Raw genomic sequence first — 24056 nt, 5'->3', positions numbered from 1 at the left:
GTTAATTTTTTAAAGCCAAACAAAGATTATGCGTTTCCTTTATGATAATCGTATACACTGCTGAAATTATTAATGATTCGTGTATGTATGCATTTTTGTTCAACTAATATGGACTGTAACTTTGTCTACATCGAGACTTCTATTTCGAGGTTTTTTGGCGCAAAAATAAATTACTCGTAAGCATAAAACGTGAGATAGCTATATCTTGTGGAGAAGCGCAAAAATGTGTCCTAAAGATAAATAATTCTACTTCCCACTAAAGAAACGTCAGGCAAAATATGTGAATTACATTATTTGCCAAAAAAGTGACACATTTGAAAAGCATGTCTTTCTTTTTAAGAAAAAGGGCATGAAATCGTTTGTTTACCCACATGTTTGTGCTTCTAATAAATATATACCAAAATAAGGTATATTTTGTGATTTTTTTTTATCTGACCTGAATAATACCGATATTTCTGTTATAACACACCATATCGTCAAAATAATGCAAAATGACAGATAATAAAAGCTAATGGACTGGGAGATTAAAAAGAAAATATATCATAACAAGAGAGGAATTTGGAGAAATTCATAGGCATGTACATGTATATATGAAAAATCCGAATTTGAATGTATACCAAATTTTTCATTTTCTTTCCAAATTATAAACTTTTTTTTTTCTTTTTTCATTATTGATGTTGTATGTTTCAAAGTGCTTAACCAATTAAAAAAAAAATGTGCAACTGTTCATTCGTTTTTCATTCTTTTTTTTTTTTTTTTTTTTTTTTTTTTTTTTTTTTTTTTGCTCAATTTGAGAATCAATTTTGTGCTTTCTTTTATGAGGAGCCTACTTAAAAACTGCATCTTTTTGTAAAAAGTACGGATGTAAAATATACTTTATGATGCAGTTTTTGACTTTTTGATTTTTGTCCTCGACATACTATTTATAATTTTTGAAGCATTCTTATTAAATGCATAAACATGAGCAGTTTAAAAAAAATCACACATTTGTGGTGAATCATTGCTATACTTTTCACGATTTTCAACGATTGAATATCCTAAAACTAGCAAAAACTCATGAGGTTTTAGCACAACGTATAAATAACGATATTGTTTCTATCAAATGTTTTAGCTAAATGAAAAATTGCCCATCCCGATTGGGTTTGATATTTTTAGATAAATCTCGGTATAAAAAGACCAAACAATGTTTTATACTGAGTAGAATTGAAGGGGTATTAATATGCGTGTCATACTTGAATTAATGGTTTTGCATACAGAAAGGATAAAAACATCTCCGATCTTCTGGAATATAAAATAAAATCATGCAAATTTATTTATCGTTTGAGTAGGTGCTTTAAAATCAAGTGCAGGGCCTAATCAATATATAAAGTCCGTAAAAACGACACACCAAAAATTCAGCACGAATCTGGTAAAATCTGAAAGTTTACATAAACTATCATTTTTTTTAATTCATAAAATATTCAGTCCCTATCTTGTGCATAAAGGCCAAAACTGAGAGGAGGGATTCAAGAATTAATTTTGTTGCTTCGGTCATGTTTACCTCATGAATATAGTACAAATAGAGAGAAAGAAAGAGTCAGTGGAACAAAGACAGGCAGACAGAGATTCAAGTAATCTTATAGCTAAATGTATACGTTTTCAATTGTAAACCTCTTGAAATTTTTTTCTAAGAATTTTTCATAATTTACGCGTTTCTCATTTTTTTAAAGTACAGCCAAAAATTAAAAACTAAGAAAACAAGATATCAAAAACATCAATACAAATACATGTAACATGTTATATATGCCAGTGAAAGAAAAAGGTTTTAATACGAATGCATGTCTCGATTTGTAATTGTACATTCTATTAACAAAGAACAGTTTTAGAGAAATAACAACTCCACTGCTCTAAGGTTCATTTTAATGGGTGATAAATTAATTCGATCAATAGGATCCAGGGAGATGTATTTTAGTAAATATATAGCTGTCCGTATTGTATTCTACTACTCCGTTTGATTTAGAATGGATATGTCGGTCCATGTCCAAATGTCTACAACAACAAAAAAAACACATTTTAACATCATTTCTTTCATATCTGATAAAAACTTTGTGATAGCGCTTTCATTGACAGTATTTCTTTATTACTAAATAATTATTAACAAAGATAGCTTACAATATAATTGCTAAATTGTATGCACGATTGCGACACAAGTAAACCCGTGTGGGAATTTACAAATGATAAAATACACACCTCTGGAGGGTCTGCAGAAGTTGCCGGTAAAATAGCGTCATCATTGGTGGCTGTACCCTGAATAAATGTGTTTTTTAGTTGTTTTTTCTTCAAGATGTGTTATTTAAGCCATCAATTTAAAAATGTTAATATTTAATAGCGATTCTCTGTAACCACTTAAACTTCTTTGCCACGCATGGTCACCGATTTTGATGAAACTTTGACCATTATTACAACTCGACACCAGAAACATATATTAAATAAAATTCCGTTGCTATGTGTCTTGGTTGCCATGGTAACAGCCAGAAAAGTTGAAAAAATTGAGATTTTCAGCTACTTTGAATCTTTATTACGCCTTAATAAAGACTAAGAAAAACAAACAAACCATTCTCCCAAAAACATGACACCTTGTTGCCACTTATGCTATAAAGAAACTATTTAGAATTTATCTCTTAGTAAGTGGTAACCATGGGTACATTTGGAATACATTTTAGATGCTGAAAAATGCTGAAAAACGCTCAATATTCACCAATGATAGATGTTACATGATCAAACTCAATCAACAACCTAAGAAAAACAATAAAAAATATTTGACCTTATGTAATTAGGTATTGGCAATATTATTCTAAAAACAACTTTCATGGTTGCCATGGTAACACAGCGTAACCATGCAAAATCTGTTGCTATGATTAGGTTAATGCTACTATCTTGAGGAAAAACAATAAAATTCATGACTAACACATATGCATCCTTGGAACCTTGCAACACCGACAACATAAGAAAAATTGGGATTAAATGTTACTTTGCATTGTAACCATGGAAACAACGTTTCAGTCGTTTAAAGTGATATTTTTTGCTCCTTTAGGAATTTACTTACCTTTTAATCAAGAAACATATTATTTGACTCACCTTGAATACTACTTATCTGGTAGAACTAAAGTTGAATATCATATATTGATAAAGTTTGTTGAAAAATACAACACTGTTGCTATGGTTACCAAGAAGGGAAAATGTTCAATTTTGTTAATTTTATATCAATATTAAACCCTATGTGCCAGCTTTTTGCATCCAGTTAGAGATTGGGTGGTAGTCAAAATTCAAAGTCAGGTTAGTTGTTCATATATATCAATCATAAAAGTTTTGGGAATGTACTTACAAGGGTGCGTATCCAAGGAAACGGAGTATTTTTCAGATTTTTATGCATATTTTTTCGGCTAATTTCCATAGCAACACTCTATTTAAAGAATTGGGTTTGAATTTTTTGAAATGTGAAAATTAGGGTCACACCAATGCCTTTAAAAATTGATCATCAGTTATATAGAAATATGCTTTTTAAAAAGATAGGATAAGATTAAAACACTAAGAGAGTAAATCTAAAATCTTTCGAGGTAAATAAACCATAGCAACCGTTGCCACCCTTTAAGAAATATCATATTTCGTCCTTGGTATATGTTACAAAGATCTCTTGTCTATTGTTTGCTTGCATTTCAACCTATAATTGTTTTTATTCTTAAGTATATGACTTTATAAAATTAAATGAACAAAATTATTACTTTTGAATACTTTGTTTCCATAGTAACATATGTAATAGTTGATTTACCAAACATATTTATCATGCATTTAAGACATCAGGCCTTCAACTTTCAGAAACAATCATTGCCACTTGTTTGCTTTGCTGCAAACGTTAACTGGGGGACTCTGAACATGTTGAAAAATGCCATTTTTCAAACGTTAGGACATGTTGCTATGGTAACCATGACACGTAGCAACCAATTTTTGCCTGATTTGAGTTTACGGTATCAAAGACTTTTATCATAGAGAGTTTGGAGAAATTCTGAGACTATGCGTGCCACAGCTCCTATATAAAAGTTCAAGTCATTACAGAGAATGGCTTTTAATATGATTGAGTTGAGAAATTATTAAGTATTTAAAGCTACTGTTAATAAAAAAAAAAGGTAAATCGAATTGAAATAATTTAGTCTGTTTTATCATACCGATGATGGTTGCGTATACTCTGACACGGCGCTAAATCGACTGACGCAGTTAGAGTCGGTGAGATCTCCGGACGTCACTAGAACTCTTGCACGTGGGCAGACGTTGTCAGGACAACGGGCAATTTCTTCGACTCCATACTCCACTTCGTGCATCAACTTGAAAAAGATGACACTGTAAACAAATGAAAATAGGTTATAAAATGAAAAGAAGAGTATCACGCTTTGAATTTTTGTTTGATGAAACTTTTTTATACGTTTGACTAAACTTCAATATTTTTACACACAAATAATGCATATTGTCATGTATGCTATATTTGACAGATGTTTCATGTTTTCTATTCTACCACATGCTTACCCGTTAGCGCTGTCATAATAGTAAGTACCGACTGTGTCACTATCCAACACCTCCTGTCTAGAGGTTACTGAATGAACTGGGCGTTTGTTAAAATTCTCCATTCGGTACTCAAATCGAATTTCGGCATTTCGTGGGACGCAAAACGCAATAAGCACGTTGTTTTTCCTTTAAAGAAAACATGTATTGTTGAGATATTTGAATTAAACGTAGGATTCTAACTGCCTTCTTTATTAATACAATGTATTTACTTTCAGTTTTTATGGATGAATATGTAATCTTTAAAATTGTTGTTATAGTATGTCCAACATGGATTGTTCACTTCATTTTCTCCTGATACTAGTAGTAAATACATTTTCATTATCTTGAAGAAAAAAAACATTTAACATTAAAGTTTCAAAGCATTATTCCTCAGATTGACTAGGTTCAACTTGAAATAAACAAGTATACAATGTAACACTATTTTTCAAAGTCTACAGATGTAGACAATTTTTAATTCGATTATATTGCTGTCAAGCGCACAGGTGAGTCATTTCCAGATATCAATCAAATTTGTTCCATATATTTATCATTTCCTTATTAACAGCAAGCAACAGAAAATCTCATAAAATGATGGATCCCTCTCCGAAGTAGTGGCCTTTTTGGTACTATCCGTAGACTATGAATTTGCTGTCGTATCAATAAACATGTACTAGTTGAACTGTAAGGATTATATCAAAGCAGCAAGTTTCGTGGCTAATTGTTCAAATTTTGTTTGAAAGGAAAGGCATTTATGTATTTTGAGATAGGATGCAATAAGTGGTGATGGTAGGTACCGTGGGAAAAACTACAACTGGTTTTAATTGTTGTAGTAAATCTTACTTTGAAATCGCTCTAGCGTCAAAATTGACAGTGGACGGAAGGGATCCTGCTATCCTAACAAGGTAGCTGTGAGATCCCCCCAGGATTGGGAGGAAATGCTTCTCAAGATCCAGGCCTAAGTGTAGGGAAGGTAGGTTGCCATCTGTCCTGTATACATGCATATCGCTGTTGAAGCGATCTGTGTATGTCACTAATACCTAGAGGGAATTTTAGTTTGGGTTAGGTAAACTTTAAAAAAAATTAAAATCCTCCAACCTTTTTTTTTCTTTTTCTATAGATTAAAATGAATGCAAAATTATTGTTTTCTGATACAATATAGGCATTTATGTAATTTCTTATCAAATATACAATTGCTTTAAAACACTTTCATTTGCTTTCAATTTGTGTCTATAGCAAGTATTTAAATAAACCTTTTGCAAAAACACCTGAGTAACTTTACTTCTACACATACTATCATATTGTGCTAATATTAAGAGGCAGTCCACCGAAAAACCAGGCAGTATTGTATTAATAGGCGGCACATCGAATGTGAGGAATATTTGATATTTTATTAAAAACAATATCAATGTAGCCCAAAAGGAATAATGTAATTGAAGATTTGTTTGATAATTGCTTATTTAGTAAAATATCCTTGTGTTTTGTGTTTTTGAATGCCCCTATATAAACCATTGAATATAGGTCAGAAACAAAGAACTGTAATTTCTAATACATTTTTAACAGGACTATAATTCTCACTTAACTAAATCTAGAAATATTTCAACTTTTTGTTTAAAAAATAAAATCGGTGGGAAAAACACTTTTGATAGTAGTTTTCTGGCAAAATATAAGGACGTTTTTATGAAATTTTGCGATGTAAGAGTTATCTCCCGTGGCATCGGTAAATCTGCTCAACACCTTTTTATCGGAATCCTAGTGAAATATTTAGAATCGATACACTAAAGAAAATAATTAAACAAAAAACTAAATAATTTATTTTCAAAATATAATTCATTTTCGCCTCCAGACGTAATATTTAGATTAAAATTGGCTCTATTATTCAGGTTGAATCCACGTTTCCATTAATGTATCAGTGACGTCATATACCTAATATTGCGTCACAATGAAATAGTTAACAAGTTTCCAGAGAAGTTTGTGAATTCTTTGCGTAAAAGTGTAAAGAAAAAGATTTTAAATTTTTTTTTCTCTATTTCTGTTTAATTACTCTTCAGAGTGCATTATTCTAAATGTTAAATAATATTTTAATATCAAAATGTATTTTATACACGGGCGGCGTCTCAGCTAGATGACGTTTTGATAAGTAATTTTATATATGTCTGAGAACTAATTTTTTTTAACTGATTTACTAGGATATGCGTAAAAATAATTAATGAAATGTTTATCATGAACATTTCTTATAGAATTGGGAATCAATGATGAATGTTTTAGATTTACGCAACACTTAATTCAACGAAGTTGAGATGTTTACTTCATGATATTTGTAAAAACTTAAATATATTGATCTATGCAGTCAAATCAAAATAAACAATCCGAAGTACGATTAAAAATGAAAAACCCTGAAAAATAAATTATAAAAACATATTTATTGAGCTAAACTACTGCTGAACTCCCCACTATAATTTGGCTCTAAAACGGAAGATGGTTTAGTGAAACATTTCGTTTTTTTTTTATTTTACTTATTTGACTGCCGTCATGAGAAAAGGGCCCTTAAGGTCAAAATTTCACAAATTGACTTTTTGGTATTTTTTGATAGCCTGACTCTTTCTGATTGCAAAAATACATAACTTTTATAAATATCTCACTTTTTCTATATTTTATGAGCATTTTAGTAAGGCGCCTCAAAATAACGTTGACGTTACTCACTGAAAACGTAATGACGTCGCGTGCGTCAAATTCAGTTTCCAAACATTCTTAAAATTATTTAAATAACTTTAATCGTTTTGACACAAATAAACTTGAAAAAAATTGATTTCTTCTTCCAAGCTTCTAGTATGTAATTATTCCTAAGGAAAGTCGACTTTATTCATACTATTTTAGAGACAGATTTAGTGATATCGTAAAGGAGGGGGGTGGGGTGGTCAAGACAGGATCTAGGAATGGTTTATATTCATTTGAAAAAATAATATTTGTACAATTCCACTATTTCAGCACAAGATATTCTTTTTATATTTAATACTATAGCCAAATTTATACAATATATAAAACAATTTTAAATTAAAAACCTTAAAAGAAAAACTTCACAGGTGTCTAATAGAGAAAGGATAGATTCAACCCAAGGAAGGGCAACGCGCGTGACGCGGGACATCAGCACATCGATCCCGATATATAAAAAAATATTTTTGGTTTAATATAAGGAGGCATCCCCTCCCCTCCCCTTCGACACACACACTATATCAATGTGATGTTAACCGACTTTTAAAGTTAAATTTGAATAAAAAAGAAAAACCTCGGCCCTGTTTATTTGTACATAATCAGCAACTTTTTCTGCATTACTGCATGACTAGAAGCTAGGCTCGTCTAGTATGGACTAATTTCTATATTCAGCTAAACAATTTGTAGTCGACCTAAGCAGTGATTAGTCCGTTGCAATGTAGCAGCGATCATCGAATGACTTTAAACACCCGAAAATCTACCTTATACGTGACTGAATCATGCGTAGCACGGATTCAACCTATTCACCCGTAAACAAAATGAACAACTAATTGATCTTCTATACAGATAGACCTTCTCTGCATACGTAACAAACACACGTCTTTTCCCGTAACTTTTATAAATATATTTGTCAACTTCTTTAAAGTTTTTAAAGTAAATCATGCTTAATAAAAAAGCGGTTGTAAAATTTAATGCTTTGTTTTGTTTTGTTTTGTGTTTTTTTTTTTTTTTTGGGGGGGGGGGGGGGGGGGGGCTTTGCACCTATGCTTGCTTTCGACGCTACTACTGTATCGCTTGGACACATCAATCGTTCATCATTTCTTATAAGGGTCGCTTATGTAATGATTCAATGTCGATACGATTTGGAAATTCACTATCATATTGCCAGATAAGAATTACTCAGTATCACCTGCTGGACATGCAAAGATAGCTGGCAGACACGTGTCATATTTTAAGCTTATCATTTGAAACATTTTATTCACTTTATGGCCTCACATGAGGCATAAAAGTACAAAAAGAAATAAATCAACAATGAAAAGGTAACAAATGAACAAAGGATTAACATATATACAATATTAATTTAGAGGTATTGGAAGCAATTTCAAGAGTGAAATAAAGACATTACAATCTTACAAAATTTAGCCAAGCCAATTAAGGTAAATTTATCATCACTGTTGAACAGGTTAGCAAAACTATTGATATTTTTCACTTTGTAAACTTTTTCAGGTATCAATGCTCAATTCTAAAAAAAAATTTAATTCCTTGTAACATTGCGCTCGATCTGAAATAATAACCTCTCTGGATTTTTGGAATTGATAAAATCTCGTCAGATAATAATCACTCACAATGCATGTGTAAACGATTGTCTGGTTTCCAACTAAGATTTACGGAAAGTTCTGTAAAAAATAACATTGTATAGTTTGATCAAAGAGAGGGTTGTACTGCTCTTGACTCTTTTTATTATATGTACACTTAACGGAGTTGGATTTTTCTAGGCAAAATAAAATATAGTTGCTTTACAATTTTGACGAAATCTATTTGAAATTAAAGCTGAATATCTCTCAAGACTTAAATATATTTTTACGCAGTTAAGGTCATCTATTCATCTTAATCCGTGACATCGGCTAACCAGACATCAAAGTTTTTTTTTTTTTTTTTTTTTTTTAAAAAGCAGAAAGGTATGTGTATTTGTTTAATCATTCCCTTAAAGTCAGGTACAGTTATAAACTTCGGCCTCATGGTCCATGGAATAAAACCCGGGGTAAATCCCCGTACACCCTTGATTGAACCTGGATACCTAATAGTATCCCGGCATCAACGGAACTTTCAGAAAAATTCGAGATATCCGGGTTATCGAGATGAGACTTGACGTCCAAGATTTAAACGCGAAACGTGACTAATTCATTATATACATGATTTCAATAGTCAGTAAAAAAAAAAAAAAAATGCTTCCTTTCATATTTCACGGTCATCAAAATGTTACATGAGCCTCCGTTTTTTTTTTTTTTTTTGTTTTTTTTTTGTTTTTTTTTTTTTGTTTTTGTTTTTTTTTTTGTTTTTGTTTTTGTTTTTTTGTCGCTCGAAACATCACCATTGCTTTCTTTTCCATCTTTCTCAAAATGTAGATGTTTTGATTGTCTTTGTTGTCTTACAGTTGATGTTAATGTCGTTGATGATCAGAACATTTTTATTACATTATAATATGACATTCATAACCACTTGTTAGTAGTACTTTTTTCCTCTATCAGTGATTTATACTCAAAAGATGTCGCCATATCAACATTTACCAGAAGTTCGTAGTTTCGTAATCTATCGTTTAATCTGTTTTTTCTTCTTCTGTTTCATACATATTTTCACGCATAATGTCACGTTCGATATAATTATTATTTTCTTCAACGTTGAGTATAATGCTCATGGAAAAGCCCACATTAAATGTATTTTGATAAAATTCCTAAATCAAGAGCAATTTAACTTCAAGCCAGCTTTCATCGGAATAATTTAAGAAAATTGATAAAGTAATTGTTATCAGAGAGTACTTTTTTTTTTATACATTTATTTGATCATTTCATTATTTTTTTTTAATTATATTTTTAGCAAAATTTTCGTGGCACCGTTTTCTCCATTTTTTTCCTAAGCATATTCTTTTGTTGTTAATTTTGTATAGATTTTTTTATATAACATTTATACAATCCATCTCTTTTCATTTTTGTAGTTCATGAAGGTTCGAATCTCCCATGTTATAAGTATCTATATCCAAAACAAGATGTTCTCTTTTTTTAGTTTGAACTTTTACCGGTTGTCTTTTTATTCGTCGATTTATTTATTTTTTTTTATTTTTTTTGTTTGTCAATAATCCCCCCCCCCACACACACACATCGACGCTTCACCCTTCTCTGGTCTAATTGTGCATATCAATATGGTTAACTATATGGATTAAAATTTAAATAAAGACTTTTAAATGAAGGAATTTTTAAATTAAGAAGCACTAATTAAGTACGCGTATATGTGCATTGATCTCTCTTTCTCTCTCTCTCTCTGGACAAAAATATTTACGTGCATGTAGAATACCTTTTAATAATAAGTCTAATTCACATGAGTCAAATTTATGTATTTGAAAATTGCTCAGAAAACAAATAAACAGTATTTTGAGTCATGCATAGTATATAGACATCGCTATAAATCGCTGTATTGAACAATGTGTTCAATGTCGTGTTTAGATTAATTATGCGATATCAAGTAAAATGCTTAATAATAAACAGAATTATGAATAAATACATGTACTTAATAGTAATAATATCATTTATTACAAATTTCAGCATCAATTTTCATATATTTTTTTTTTCATTTCACCTTGAAATCCAATTTTATTTCTTGTTCACGAAACACTGTCGACAAAAATTACTTCTGTGTTCACAACACTGCGACTTTGACGTCGTTTTCTGAGCATTGTGACGTCAAAAGATAAGGGCCCTTTTCTCATGACGGCAGTCATTTATTTTTTTAATTTGGCGATTGAAACAATCACACACTCACATTTAATATGGAGTTTAAACATGTGACTATGTTGGCCAATTCTAAAATGTTTTCACGTTCATGAAACCAATTTTTAAAAATAATGATGTCATGACACCCCCCCCCCCCCCCTGCTTTTTGCTTGCGATTTATCGGCTCTTGAATAATGATACTATATATAAAAGAACTTATTTTCTTATTTATATAAAATCAAATTTTGTAAAAGAGGAAAAGGCTTTACAGACGACAGGTAAGGAAAAACTTGGATAAAGTCGAGACTGTACACATAAAAATATTTCCTGTATTTAGGCAAGTTTAAATTCGCCACTGATAGAATTTACTCTTTAATTCCTGAGGAAATAAAAAAAGAAATTTTACTTGGAAATAAGATAAATAATAAAGCTAGAAAGCTGTCTGCTCTCATTTGTTGCATAATGCATGTACAAATACTTTTTTTTTAAATACCGAGTATCTATTAAGAATTCAATCAGATGTTTTACATGTAATCTTCATGTACGTAAAAGACATTAATAATTTAAATAATATATAAATTTGAATCTATGGTTACACTCATTTAAAAACAGTTAACTGACTGAAAAGAAATAAAAGACAAGCATATTTTTCTGATAAATTAAAATGAAGAGCCAAATTTAGGAAATGTTTCTAAATTTACAGTAAAAACCGATCCCGATCCGATCGAAATAATGCAAAATTAACAAATTTATCAAACTAAAGGCACCTGCCATCTATATAACATGTTAAAAAAATAAAATCAATTAAGTTTTTACTCATATTATAACAAAAGAGCCAAATTTAACATTACAATTATAGTATTTTTATTCCGGTCGGGATCGGTTTCATTTGGGAAAATTATAAAAAAAAAAATAAATAAATAAAAAAAGGTAACTTTGACTCCTTTTATTTCTTTCAATATACCTGTTCCCACTGATTTTATTGAGTGATTCAAAAGTTTGTACTTTGTATTCATAATAACATAAGGAAAAAAATCTGTCCTTGTAATGTATTGGGTTTTATAACGTAATGAAAATGGGATACTGAATTCAAAAAGTTACTTGCTTAACTCAAATTTGGACCATATAATTTTTTCTAAAGAAGTATAAATTGGAGTCTTATTCATTAATAAAATAAAAGATAAGAGTCTATGCTATAAATAATATTCATCGACACATCCAGCTTTTGAGTATCTGTTACATATAAAACAAAATAAAAACGTAGTAATTTTTTTACCCTTATGTTGACCTTTTTGCACTTAAAATTAAGCATTTACCAAAAATAGGACTAGAGGAGCACTAAAATTTTTTTAATGTTGTCATGTGTAAACACTTGCTTTAATAAGTCTACATGCAAAAAATAATTAAAATCCATGACATTCGATGTGCCACCCATTGCCTGGTTTTTCGGTGGACTGCCTCTTAATCAGTACTACGTACTGTCTAATCAATAAACAACATAAAAAATGCAAGAGTACTCTTGGAAAGAAACCAATGAAAAAATACCTTTCCATACAAAAAGGGACAATATGCAGCATTCCATCCTGACCTAATTTTACATTCCTTTGTTAGCAGGAATGGTTTATTGGTAACTATTGTGACGTCACTAGCCGAGAGAGCTTTTTTGTTGTCCCTCAGTGAAAATACAGCGTCTGCGTCTGCAGATCTGGATGTGCAGTCCCTGAACAAGAATCTTTTCCCTGGTCCCTTGAAGAATTCAGAAAAAAAGTCTTGAACTCAATTGAATTTCTTGTAATCTTTGTACGGATCACTGTGGACCGTCATTACGATAGCAAACATATTTTCATTAACAAATAAAGAATGATCAATCGTATTTTGTGTCGGGGTTTATGTCACTGGCTACCTCAACAACCAATTAAATCGGGTCTTGTTTTGAATTAAGTAACAAGGCAAGACTTAAAAATGAACATGAAGCTAACATTATTTCCCAAAGATCAAAACTTATTTTGTATTTTTTTTTTAAGAGTTTCAGAAAACAATTTTATGATTAATACAAATCCTCATCTAATCAAAAATCAAGACGATAGTTTGGGATCTTTATCAATTAATAAAAGTATACGACTTTCTAAAATTCAAGAGAACAATAGTAGTGTAAACCAACGTATTATCACCATCGAGGCTTGTCTTCCGGATCGTTTAATGTGAAATAAATTGATTTTCTAATCTACATGTACTTTAAATACACTTAAAAAGTTGTTTCAATAAATATTATGACACTTTTAAGCAAGAAATACCATGTTTAAAAAAAAAAGAACCACACTGATATACATAAACTCTACAAGGGATGGAAGCTGCCATCCTTGAAAAAATACCCGTGACCCACCGCACCTGTTTCTGTACTCTAAACATTAAAATTATTTCATTGTCGTAGTAGGACTCGCTACAGCGATAATTTTCCTATTTGTTGGTGTGGTTGTCGGTCATCTTACGCGTTCAATATTTATTGAAACAACCTTTTTAAGTGTATTTAAAGTAGACCAAAAATTTTATTAATTTATTTTACATTTTACAATCCGGAAGACAAGCCCCGATGATGATCATCGGAAAAGTTAACCCAATACACACTGATACTAGACAAACTGGTTATAACCCAATACAGACTAATACTAGACAAAATGGTTATAACCCAATACAGACTAATACTAGACAAAATGGTTATAACCCAATACAGACTAATACTAGACAAAGTGGTTATAACCCAATACAGACTAATACTAGACAAAGTGGTTATAACCCAATACAGACTAATACTAGACAAAATAGTTATATCCCAATACAGACTAATACTAGACAAACTGGTTATAACCCAATACAGACTAAAACTAGACAAAATGGTTATAACCCAATACAGACTAATACTAGACAAAATGGTTATAACCCAATACAGACTAATACTAGACAAAGTGGTTATAACCCAATACAGACTAATACTAGACAAAGTGGTTATAACCCAATACAGACTAATACTAGACAAAATAGTTATAACCCAATACAGACTAATACTAGACAAACTGGTTATAACCCAATACAGACTAAAACTAGACAAAATGGTTATAACCCAATACAGACTAATACTAGACACTTGTCAAATTGGTTATTTTTAAATCAACTTAGCCTTTTAAAAAGTATCTAAGACATGATATCTTTATAAAGACATCCTATGTTACTATCACAAAAGGCAGGTAAAAGGGATTGCAATCATAGTATCGAATTAGTTTTTCAGAAAAATCTTTAAAGGACTTTTATTTCCAAAATAAGCAATATTCTTCTGAAATTTCAATAAAAAAAAAAAGTATTGTATGTACCCCTAAATCCTTATTTAAGACTTACATCATTAAAGTCGAACATAACGTTATCCAAAGAGTTCCTGGGGTCATTGTGAGTCATACATTCCTGATTACCAACAGCTGCCGCTGTCCTCACCGCAGAGGATTCAAAACCGCCAAACCAAGTGTTCCTAACTGTTATAGGTCCTTTAGAAAACCGGAAACCAGTTATATCTCTGTCTCTACGAAATATAAAGAAAAGTGTCTCTCCATCAGTCTCAAATCAACAACAAACTATGAAATTTGCATAATTAATCAATAATAGCATCACTAATAATTAACAGTACATGGTAAACGGAAAGCATTACAAAACCTGAAAGAGAGGTTTTCCCCGACATTATCCGAGAGTCCAATTATGACGCTGTCTTCAAACACTTGCCACACTGAGTCCTCTCTACAAAGATACATGTATATATTAAGAATTATATTCGATTAATATATCAAATGCTGCATTTATAATTATACCAAAACTTCATCTTAACATCAACCTGAATACTACAAATTGCTAGTGTTAAAAAGGTTTCCACTTTATTCATCACTTCCTCCCCTTTCAGACATTTCTGTTTTCTAAATAATAATAATACAGACATTGTGTACGATGCTACTTAAGTAGCCTTGTCTATAAATAATCCTATGTAATTAACCTTCCTCCTAATACGCTGCATTAATGCGCTAAATCCCATGATGTGACACTAACTACTGAAGCATCCTGCAGAGTATATCATACTGAACCAGGGATGGGGTAACGTAATCTAAATCGATTACATTTGCTGTATAATCATGTTTAATCAGTAATCCTCATTTTTATTTGAGTAATTGCAATTTAATCATTTTCATTGAAAAAGTTGTGTAATCATGACCTTTTCTCGATTATTTTTATGATTACAGTGATAATGGAAAAGATGAAGATAACGGAATGTGATCAAACTCAAAAACATCTATGAAATATGGAGAAAACGAACAGTAATCAAGCTCAAAAGACAATTGAAACAATACAAATCGGTTGCAGAGCAAACATGGACCTTTAAAAGCATCAGAGGTGGGATCAGGTGCCATGAAGGGGTAAGCATCCCCTTCGAACGGTCACATCCGTCGTGTGCTTTTTGTCATGATCGGGCAAAAAGAAAAATCTTTAGACAATTCAGTGTGTAAATAATGGCCTAACATTTAGTATGAAAAACATCAGTCAGCATTCGACGATATGAACAATACAAATCTGTGAACAGGGCACAAAACAAGAAACCCCGGTAATTAAAGAGGTGGAATCAGGTGCCTAGGAGGAGTAAGCATCCCCTGTCAACCTAAAAACAGGTCAGTTAATAAAGGAGCACAATTGGTGCCCGGCAATCGGAATTCCAACAGTTTATTGGAAGATCTGGTCTTTGAATACTACAAAAATGTTGTCAATGAGGAACATCCTTTTAAAATCAACATCAGAGTACTTGTGTGAAGAATCAGAATAAAGTGCTTTTTAACAAAGTAATTTTGTTGATGACCAATTCCAAGATATGAAAATTTCCAAGTTTCTTTTTTTTTTAAGAAACTGTTGTCTTTTATTACAAAAAGCCTAGTTTTTAATTTATCCTAAGGAATGTTATATAAGTATATAAAAAAGTCGTACGTTTTGGTGTTATTGGCGTTTGAAAAAAAATTGTGATTTCAAATTTTCTAGAACTTCTTTTGAGTTTTTGAGAATTCACATCTGATGTACACTACTTCTAGAATATGCTGTAGCACAGTACTTCTTAAGTTTCTCGAAGATAGGGGCTTGATAGAGCATTTACTGGACCCAGCAATTTATCTTTCTTTGTAAGGATTTTTATGTTTTGAAGTTTACACAGAAATACATGTACATAAAATCAATTTACTTTATGATATTCAGTGAAAGATTTCCAGTCTGAAAATCTGCTGACAGCGATATCTTCTTTTATATTTAAAAACATATCCATTGACTATGAAGTGAGTAAATCCTCCGATACTTGCTATATTCAATAGTCAGTGTTTGTTTTTGTTTGTTTGTTTGGGATTTTTTTTTTTTTTTTTTTTTTTTTTTTTTTTTTTTTTGTTTTGTTGTTGTTTTGTTTGTTTGCATTTTCAGCATCAATTCACCTAGTGTTCTTAAATCTATACTTGTATACTTAGGTAAATAATCAAAGGTGTCTGGTTCAACATGTACAGGTATACTCTGCAACATATTGTTTTTCCTGAACATCCACCATCATTGGGTTTTTTAAAAGCCAATCACAAATATTTTTCGAAAACTTTCAAATTTGTAACACATATTTCTCAGACCTTGCTAATAGTTCTTAAAAGAGAACATCTAGTCCTTTCATTATAAAACATTTAGATATCCTTTATATGCGTATGAGGAAACGTATTCGACTTCATGGATCTTTTGAAAATTAAATGAAAACTAGAGGTATTGTGAGCAGTGAGCAAACAAAATGATATCTAAAATACAAAATGATATCAAAAGTCTATGCTTTGCTATGGAAAACCCTAGGTATGTGTCCGATCAAAAGATTAAGTTAAAGGTGCACAATGATGCAATGTAATTAAGATTCTGGGAAAGTCTTATTATTTTTTTTTTAGTGGTATAGAAGGAGTTGCGGATGAGAGATGGACATCCCAAGTATTATAGTAAGAATGGCAGCATTCATATCTTGCTAAGGGAAACCCAAAATATTTGTCTGATCAAAATGTAAAATAGGAGATGCACAATGGCATTATGTAATGAAGATTCTATAAAAGTCTAATTAAATTTTATTTCTTAGTATAAGAGAGTTGCGGATAAGAGATGGGACTCCAAAACGTAACAGACGGAAGGACATCCTTTCACTATAAACATCAGCTTTTCGAGCGGGGGTATAAAAAAACACAAAAGATTACGACAAAACAGACTTTCAAATAAGAATAGCTTATTTCACTCATCCACAGAGTGTCATGTGTACTACACACAGATAGCATACTACTTACCTCAAAAGGAAAGCTCCAAATCGGCTGTCTGATAGGCTGAAAAGATAGTGCGGTAATGATAATAATTTTTTTTTCTATTTTAATAATCTACAGTCAAAATTACAATTAAAATACTATGGTTGGATTTACTTACGACGCTCTTCTGACAATGACAGGCGACGAACGAATCCATAAATTCTGAACGGTGCATTTACTGGCTGAAAAAAATAATGCATTGTAAGGACGCCTTCATTTCATCTGCAAAGCTTAAAAGAATTGAATATATTCATTTTCTCCATAAAAATAAATGCATTTTCTTTTTGCAAATAAAATCTTATATTATAAAGAAATCCTTTACCTGTAAACCCGTCAAATAGGGCAGGAGCAGGAGGGGAACTTGGATCCAGGGGATCAAGCTTTGGATTATAATGGTTGTATCCTCCAAATGTCAAGTCATCTTCTAGCTCATTATCAACGAACAAACACTAGGGATTAAATGAAATTTATGAACTTTCTTAGTAATTAATTAATTTATTTATAGTAACAAAACATTTAAATAATTAATATTGTCTTTTTACCTGCAAACCTCAATAAAATAATATAATTAATGTCTAACTCTATATATATTGATTTTGTACCGTTTCATGGGAGTGGCAAGAGTTGTCCAAGAACTTGGTTATTCTTGTGTTTTTTGCTTCTCCTGGTTGCATAAAGTTTTTATTGGCAGAGGGACCAGTAGGTATATGTGGAAAGATGTACCAATACCCAATACCCTGAAAACGATAAAATATTTTTTAAATGATTTAGATGATACTGCTCGCACACAAAAGTACTTGTATCGAATAATACAGTATTAAAGACCCCGGAACTGACGTACTTCACCACCCGCAGCTACATTGTTCACCAAAGTTGTCAATGGATTAGTGATCCAAAATGTTGCTGGACCCTTCGTTCTGAAACAGAAAGGTTCTGAGTACAATGTTTAACACTCTAAATGAAACGGAAAATATGCTGGAGTTGCCAACCGCTCATGTTATTTAAAGAAATTTCAAGTGAATCTGCTTTGTTGCAACAACACGAAAGAATCTTAGTACAAAGAAAAACACTCTAAATGAAACAGAAAACATGATAGGGACTGTCAACCGCTCATGTTATTTCAAGACATTTCATGTGAATCTGCTTTGTTGCAGCCACAAGATTTTTTTTCATTTCGCTTACAAATTTTATAAATCAGTTAAATACTTGTCGGCTGGAATTGCTCCTGTAACTCCGAGGACAGTATCCCCCTTAAATCGCCTCTGTCCCAGTCCAAGATTTCTGTAAAATGTAATGTTCCTCTCCCCACCGTCTTCAAGGAAGAAACCATGGCCAACACTGTTATAGCATACATTGTCCGTGATCTACAGCAAACGTTCAAACATTGTCTTTTTTATATTGTTATTCATGTACATTACAGCATGCGACACATTATTGTATAGTTATATCCAAAGGCATCCAAAATGCCAGTCTTTGGATTTTTTAGATTTGATAAAATTTACTAATATATTTTTGTTTTCAATCTTTGCAAATCTTACATATGCCGACTGTGTTCCGTGAATCGTCATACATCGGAACTGAGTATGGTGTATAGAGTTTCTTCTTAAATACGATTCTTGGGGATACAATGTTCGATCAGCGAGGTCATAACACATATGATAATGAAGTGGATATCGACCTAGATAGTGAAAAGGGAGTACATTTCAACGTAGTTATTCGTGCATATTTTTGTTAAATTGATGACTAAATTCAGTTGTACTGATGCTTGTTCAATGACTATTTTTTTTTATTCTCACCTAAAATCAACGGGTCGCCCAGATTAGTGAGTTCTGTTCCCTCGACAGCAACGCGTTTAAATCCTTTCAGAAACTAAAAGGAAACGTTTCAAGTTAAAAAAAAAAAAAAGAGGGTTTATATATATATATATATATATAAAGAGGAAATTTTTCATGATCAACGTTGAATTTTTTGCGATTGAAAAAATGTGTCGATTGAAATGCTTTCCTTTACAATAAATGAAATGCTTATCAAAATAACTTCTTTCTTTAATTATAATATGTATGAATAGAAATTGAAGCTGATAAAAAAAAATACCTTACCTTGACATGCCCACCGTTAGTGTTTCCTTCGGAAACCTCCGACGTTATATGAATATACCGAGTCATCAATCCTACTTCCGCTCTCATGTCCACTCTCTTGTATATTTCTCCATAATGTTCATATTTCAGAGAGTCTATAGATGAAAAAAAAATCACTCCCGGATCTCCGAGTATAGCAATGTTAGAACTTATGCTTGTAATGAATACTCAACACTATCAACTAACTGAAATGCCATTTACAATAATAAGGTTTTTAAATACTATTTGCATTTTATTTTGCATCTTAAAATGTGATTCAATATTCTGCATTTTCTACTTACAATCTTAAAAAAATAAATTTTCAATATTTCAATGCTTTACACTATTCACATTATGTCTTACATTCTCCTTAATGTCCGCATTTAAAATTGAATACCTCCACTGTAGGAAATGCTATCTACGATATTTTATTAGTAAAAGATATTCTACAATTACGATTATTATACGACTAATACAATTATTAGTTACAATACTGAATATCTTTAGCTGTTCAAAGAAAGTATTAAATGGTGCATTCTATTAGCCGTCTGCCCTACTGTCAGGGCCTTTGATCTGAGTACTTTTGAAGGGCCATTAATAGTTGAATATGTATGCCAGTTTTGAAGAGTTTACCGGGGTACTTACAATCGATCAAAACTTTTAGCAACATATTGAAGTACTAGCAAACAGAAGGGCAGACAGGATGAAAGCATTATACTCTGATCTTCAATGATTAGGGGCATAAAGATAATAGCTGATTCATTGACTGTTTATTGTTTAATGTCCCTCTCGAGAATTTTTCACTCATATGGAAACGCCACCACTTGCTGATGGAGGGCTACAAATTTTGACCCATACTCGGCACTTAGGGCCATTGAGCAGTGAGGGATCTTTTTCGTGCCAGCACCTACTGCGACACGGGACCTCGGTTTATTCGGTCTCATCCGAAGGGCCGGTCTCCACGTCCCGCAGTGGGATTCGAACACGCGGCGTAAGGATCAACTCCTTACTCCGCGACTCTAGAGCAGACGCTCTAATAGTTGATCGAAGTAAGAAAGATACTCACGGTCCAGCCTGATGAACTTTGGAGGACACTGAGAACACTCTATAATGGTAAATTCTTCTACATGGTACCACCTATAGTCAGTGGATGTGATGAATACTTTATCTCCTACAATGATATTTTGTTTAAATATTTAAATTTAGAAAATATTTTACAATAAAGTTTCAAAAGGCTTTTATGAGTTTGATAACACGACATGGTAAGAAATTTTATAACAAAGGCCCTCTTTAATTGTAACTATGTTTTCAGTTTGGAACATACCCACGTTCCATTCATTCATTACGTCATCGTATACAGATATCACAGGTCGTGTTAGATACGTGTTAATGACGTGGAATTCCGTGTAACTGCGCCATTCCTCAACACCATGATTGTACGAAGTAACTGTAATTTCTCTTTCTATATTAGGTACAATATAAGTAATGGAAGCTTCGTTATAGTCGGCGCCACCAGAGGCATCACCTCCTAACACTTCCTGAACTGTTGAAGTGTGACCTAGAGGGATAAAATCTTTAAGGTGAAATAAAGGAAGAAATAGTTAAAGAACGTAACATATAATTCTTATGATTGTTTCAAATCGAGAACCTGTTTAGATTTGCTCAAGTTTTACATGTACCTTTAAGGCCGATTGCCACATAAGCGTCATTAGTTGTTGCCAATTTGAATGCAGTGGCCCCTAGTGCGTCCATGACGCTATAAATGGCACTTGCGTCCTTGGATCCCAAAAAGTTCTTTTGTGTTGCAATTGCAAATATGTCACCATCCGGGATACCTGAATAAGAAATATATAAAAATGTATCTCTTATTGGAAAACAAATTTGTAAACATTTGTAAGCATCTTTATCTTTGATCTCGCGTAATCTTTTTTATTCGTTACTCACCATTCAAAAAATTGGTAAGGTTTGCTATTGCTGAGTTTACTTTGTCTTGGTTCCAGTAATCGAGTCTTTGGTGAATGCTTCCGCTCACCAACACTGCTTTGTCGTTTACCAAGTCATAATCCTCTGGTACTGACACCGAGAAATGATAAACGAACACTCCCGGTGACCTACTTGGTGAGTTATCCTGGATTAACGAGATCAAGAAGGCTACTGGGAAGTACTTTTTTAATTTAGAAACTCAATTGTATTGAAACATATACTATTTATTTTTAAAATGTAAATTATTAATTTGTTTGGCTGTGTGTCAATGTAATCTAGGCGATTGTTAAAGGGATAAACAATGCATTTATAAAATAAAATTATTCACTTCAGTACACTTGTAAGTCCCCTACCGATAAAACTGGTCTTTAAGCAAAAAACATCTTTTAAAGAAATTAGTTAGGGGCACCTGCCGTGCCCATTCTCCCTTTAAACCACAATCACTTTTATCTTGAATTTAGTGAACAAAGAACTAAATTCAGATTTACATTCAATTCTATAAAATTTTAAACTACAAATACATACTCAGAAGTATGAGGTGAACATAACCTACACTAAAACATAAAATATTTAGATTTATATAGTATTTTTATCTTAATTTACTCTGTGCTTGTAAATATCGCCGAGTGTCTTGTCATATTTGGGTGCCGTCTTTGTCAGTTTGGTCCATGACCTTTTGTCCTTGCCGTGGAGCTCTAGCGTCCCACCTTCTTCAACCCCGATAAATTTATCACCAAATGAGGGAACATTTGTTCCTTCCGGCTCGTCTGAAAATATAATGTCATCACGCATAACAGTTCTTTAAATATGAAATTAACCTCAAACCTCGGCGACATTCAATTTGAATGGTTTTAAATGCATGAATATATTAGACATAGACTGGAACCATTAAAATTAATACAAAGATAAGTTCAAAGATAAATTTTAAAAACCATAAACAGGATTTTGATTTCTTATTCAGAATCATGAACTTTGATAAATGGTTCAGCAACTGTTACTAATATTTAAAATAAACAGTTTAATGTCTGTTTTTGATCGCTCAGCTCCAGTGATTAATTCAAGTTAGATCACGTAATTTAACTACCAAACTACTATAGACCGATTTCAGGTATTCCATCCTAATTGACTCAGATTCTTTGCAACTGAATACAAAACAGATGGGTTGAATACTCAGTAAATTAAGAAAAATCCCAATTATTAATATCAGCATTAGGTTTATTAATTACTGTAACTGCTTAGGTAATTTGACGTCTTTGAAAATTTCTCTTGGTAAATCTTTTTTTTTTCTCTTCTAAATGCTTTAAATTAATATTAAAGTATTATATAGGTGATATATATTAAAATATTAAAGATAAAGAACTCGGTCAAAGAATTTCTTAATGAAAAATTAAAATCCTGTTTTTAAATTATTCATAATCTCTGAGAAAAACTTATAATTGATTTGTTTATCAAATTAAACTTTTGCATCCTTTAATATTTTTTCCTGAATGGCCCTTTTAAGAACTTTTTCTTAAATTAAACTTCATGATTACAAAATATTGCAAAACATTGCTTTCATTCCGTCAGATGAGGGACCAAATCTTGTACTTGTTGTTCTAATTTGTTTTTGTTTTTTTTCTTTTCTTTTATTGAAAAAATGTCCTCTGTGTATAATTTAGACGTATCGAAATAAGGCAATATTTAATATCAAAAAGCATATAAATAATATTCTCAGCAACTTGTTTAGATGGCAGATGGCTAAATACTATAGGTATTTACAAGAAGTTGTTTCCAACAAATGTAATAAAAACCGATGTCAGTTTTTAATAATTTAAAAAGAATTCTAAAATGGGTATTAATTACCTAACAGAGTAATTCTGGCTTTCCTGTCAAACTGACAGTCTTCACTTCCTATGTGCATTTCCGCTCCATTTTTGATCAGGATGTGTCCAAGTCGTACACTGTGGTCGCCATTTCTGCTCCACACGAGTTTCCCGCCATTCTGTATCTCAATAAAAGACAGTTGAGGGGGACTTGTGTCCACTAAGACCGGAAAGTTGATGATTACTTCGTCATTCTCTTGGGGCACCTGTTCAGAAAAGGAACCAGAAAGAAGAAAATACAAAAGGTTTCGATGTATGACTATACAATATGACTGTACAAATTTTATTTCAGTAGTTATATTCATAAATAGTGTTATGAAATGCAAACCTATCAAAAAAGATTAAGTAATTCCCTGTATTTTACCAGTATTAATAAAAAATGAAAAATGTTCAAATATTAAGTAACGCCATTGATACTTTACTCACTTGTCCACTGGGCCAAGAATTTGCATTTGACCATGGCTTAAGTGTAGGGTCCTGGTCTGGACAGGCTGATAGAACTGTAGAAATATACAATAAACAGGAGAGAAACGAGAACCTCGCGACCGCCATCACTGGGCAAGTGAAAGGAGAATCTGAACTCTCCTAGAATCTGTACCATTTATATCAAGTTTAATAGTTTACGATGCATTTCATAATCATAAAAACATTTTAAATTGCCAGAGTGTT

General features: G+C 31.9%; 1 protein-coding gene across 1 annotated transcript; it reads right to left on the bottom strand.

Annotated features, from left to right (window-relative positions):
• Positions 1–1872: 1872 nt before the first annotated feature.
• LOC133189682 (cell migration-inducing and hyaluronan-binding protein-like) lies at positions 1873–23939 on the bottom strand. The gene is made up of 24 exons (XM_061325081.1): positions 23814–23939; positions 23368–23593; positions 22129–22292; positions 21487–21670; positions 21222–21377; positions 20867–21100; positions 20609–20713; positions 19525–19658; positions 19222–19294; positions 18964–19103; positions 18632–18789; positions 18267–18342; positions 18028–18162; positions 17748–17874; positions 17544–17607; positions 17411–17446; positions 14748–14828; positions 14439–14616; positions 12594–12794; positions 5416–5612; positions 4558–4722; positions 4203–4374; positions 2230–2286; positions 1873–2028 (listed from the first exon to the last, which is right to left on the bottom strand). Exons 1-24 carry the CDS (start codon positions 23937–23939, stop codon positions 1996–1998), a joined length of 3222 nt encoding a protein of 1073 aa, XP_061181065.1. The 3' UTR covers positions 1873–1995.
• Between the last annotated feature and the right edge of the window lie 117 nt (positions 23940–24056).

This window comes from Saccostrea echinata, unplaced genomic scaffold (genome assembly GCF_033153115.1).
Source record: "Saccostrea echinata isolate AGI-Se365-2 ecotype Australia unplaced genomic scaffold, CSIRO_AGI_Sech_v1 ptg000019l, whole genome shotgun sequence".
Lineage (NCBI taxonomy): Eukaryota > Metazoa > Mollusca > Bivalvia > Ostreida > Ostreidae > Saccostrea > Saccostrea echinata.
Note: the sequence above shows the minus strand (reverse complement) of the source record. Positions and strands in the feature narration are given on the sequence as shown.

Coding starts and splice junctions, on each gene's coding strand:
- LOC133189682 (XM_061325081.1), bottom strand. CDS start 23,939: ATGGCGGTCGCGAGGTTCTCGTTTCTCTCCTGTTTATTGTATATTTCT. Junction 19,104..19,221: donor GGGCGACCCGTTGATTTTAG/GTGAGAATAAAA, acceptor TTCACTATCTAG/GTCGATATCCACTTCATTAT. Junction 2,029..2,229: donor CTTCTGCAGACCCTCCAGAG/GTGTGTATTTTA, acceptor TTGTTGTTGTAG/ACATTTGGACATGGACCGAC.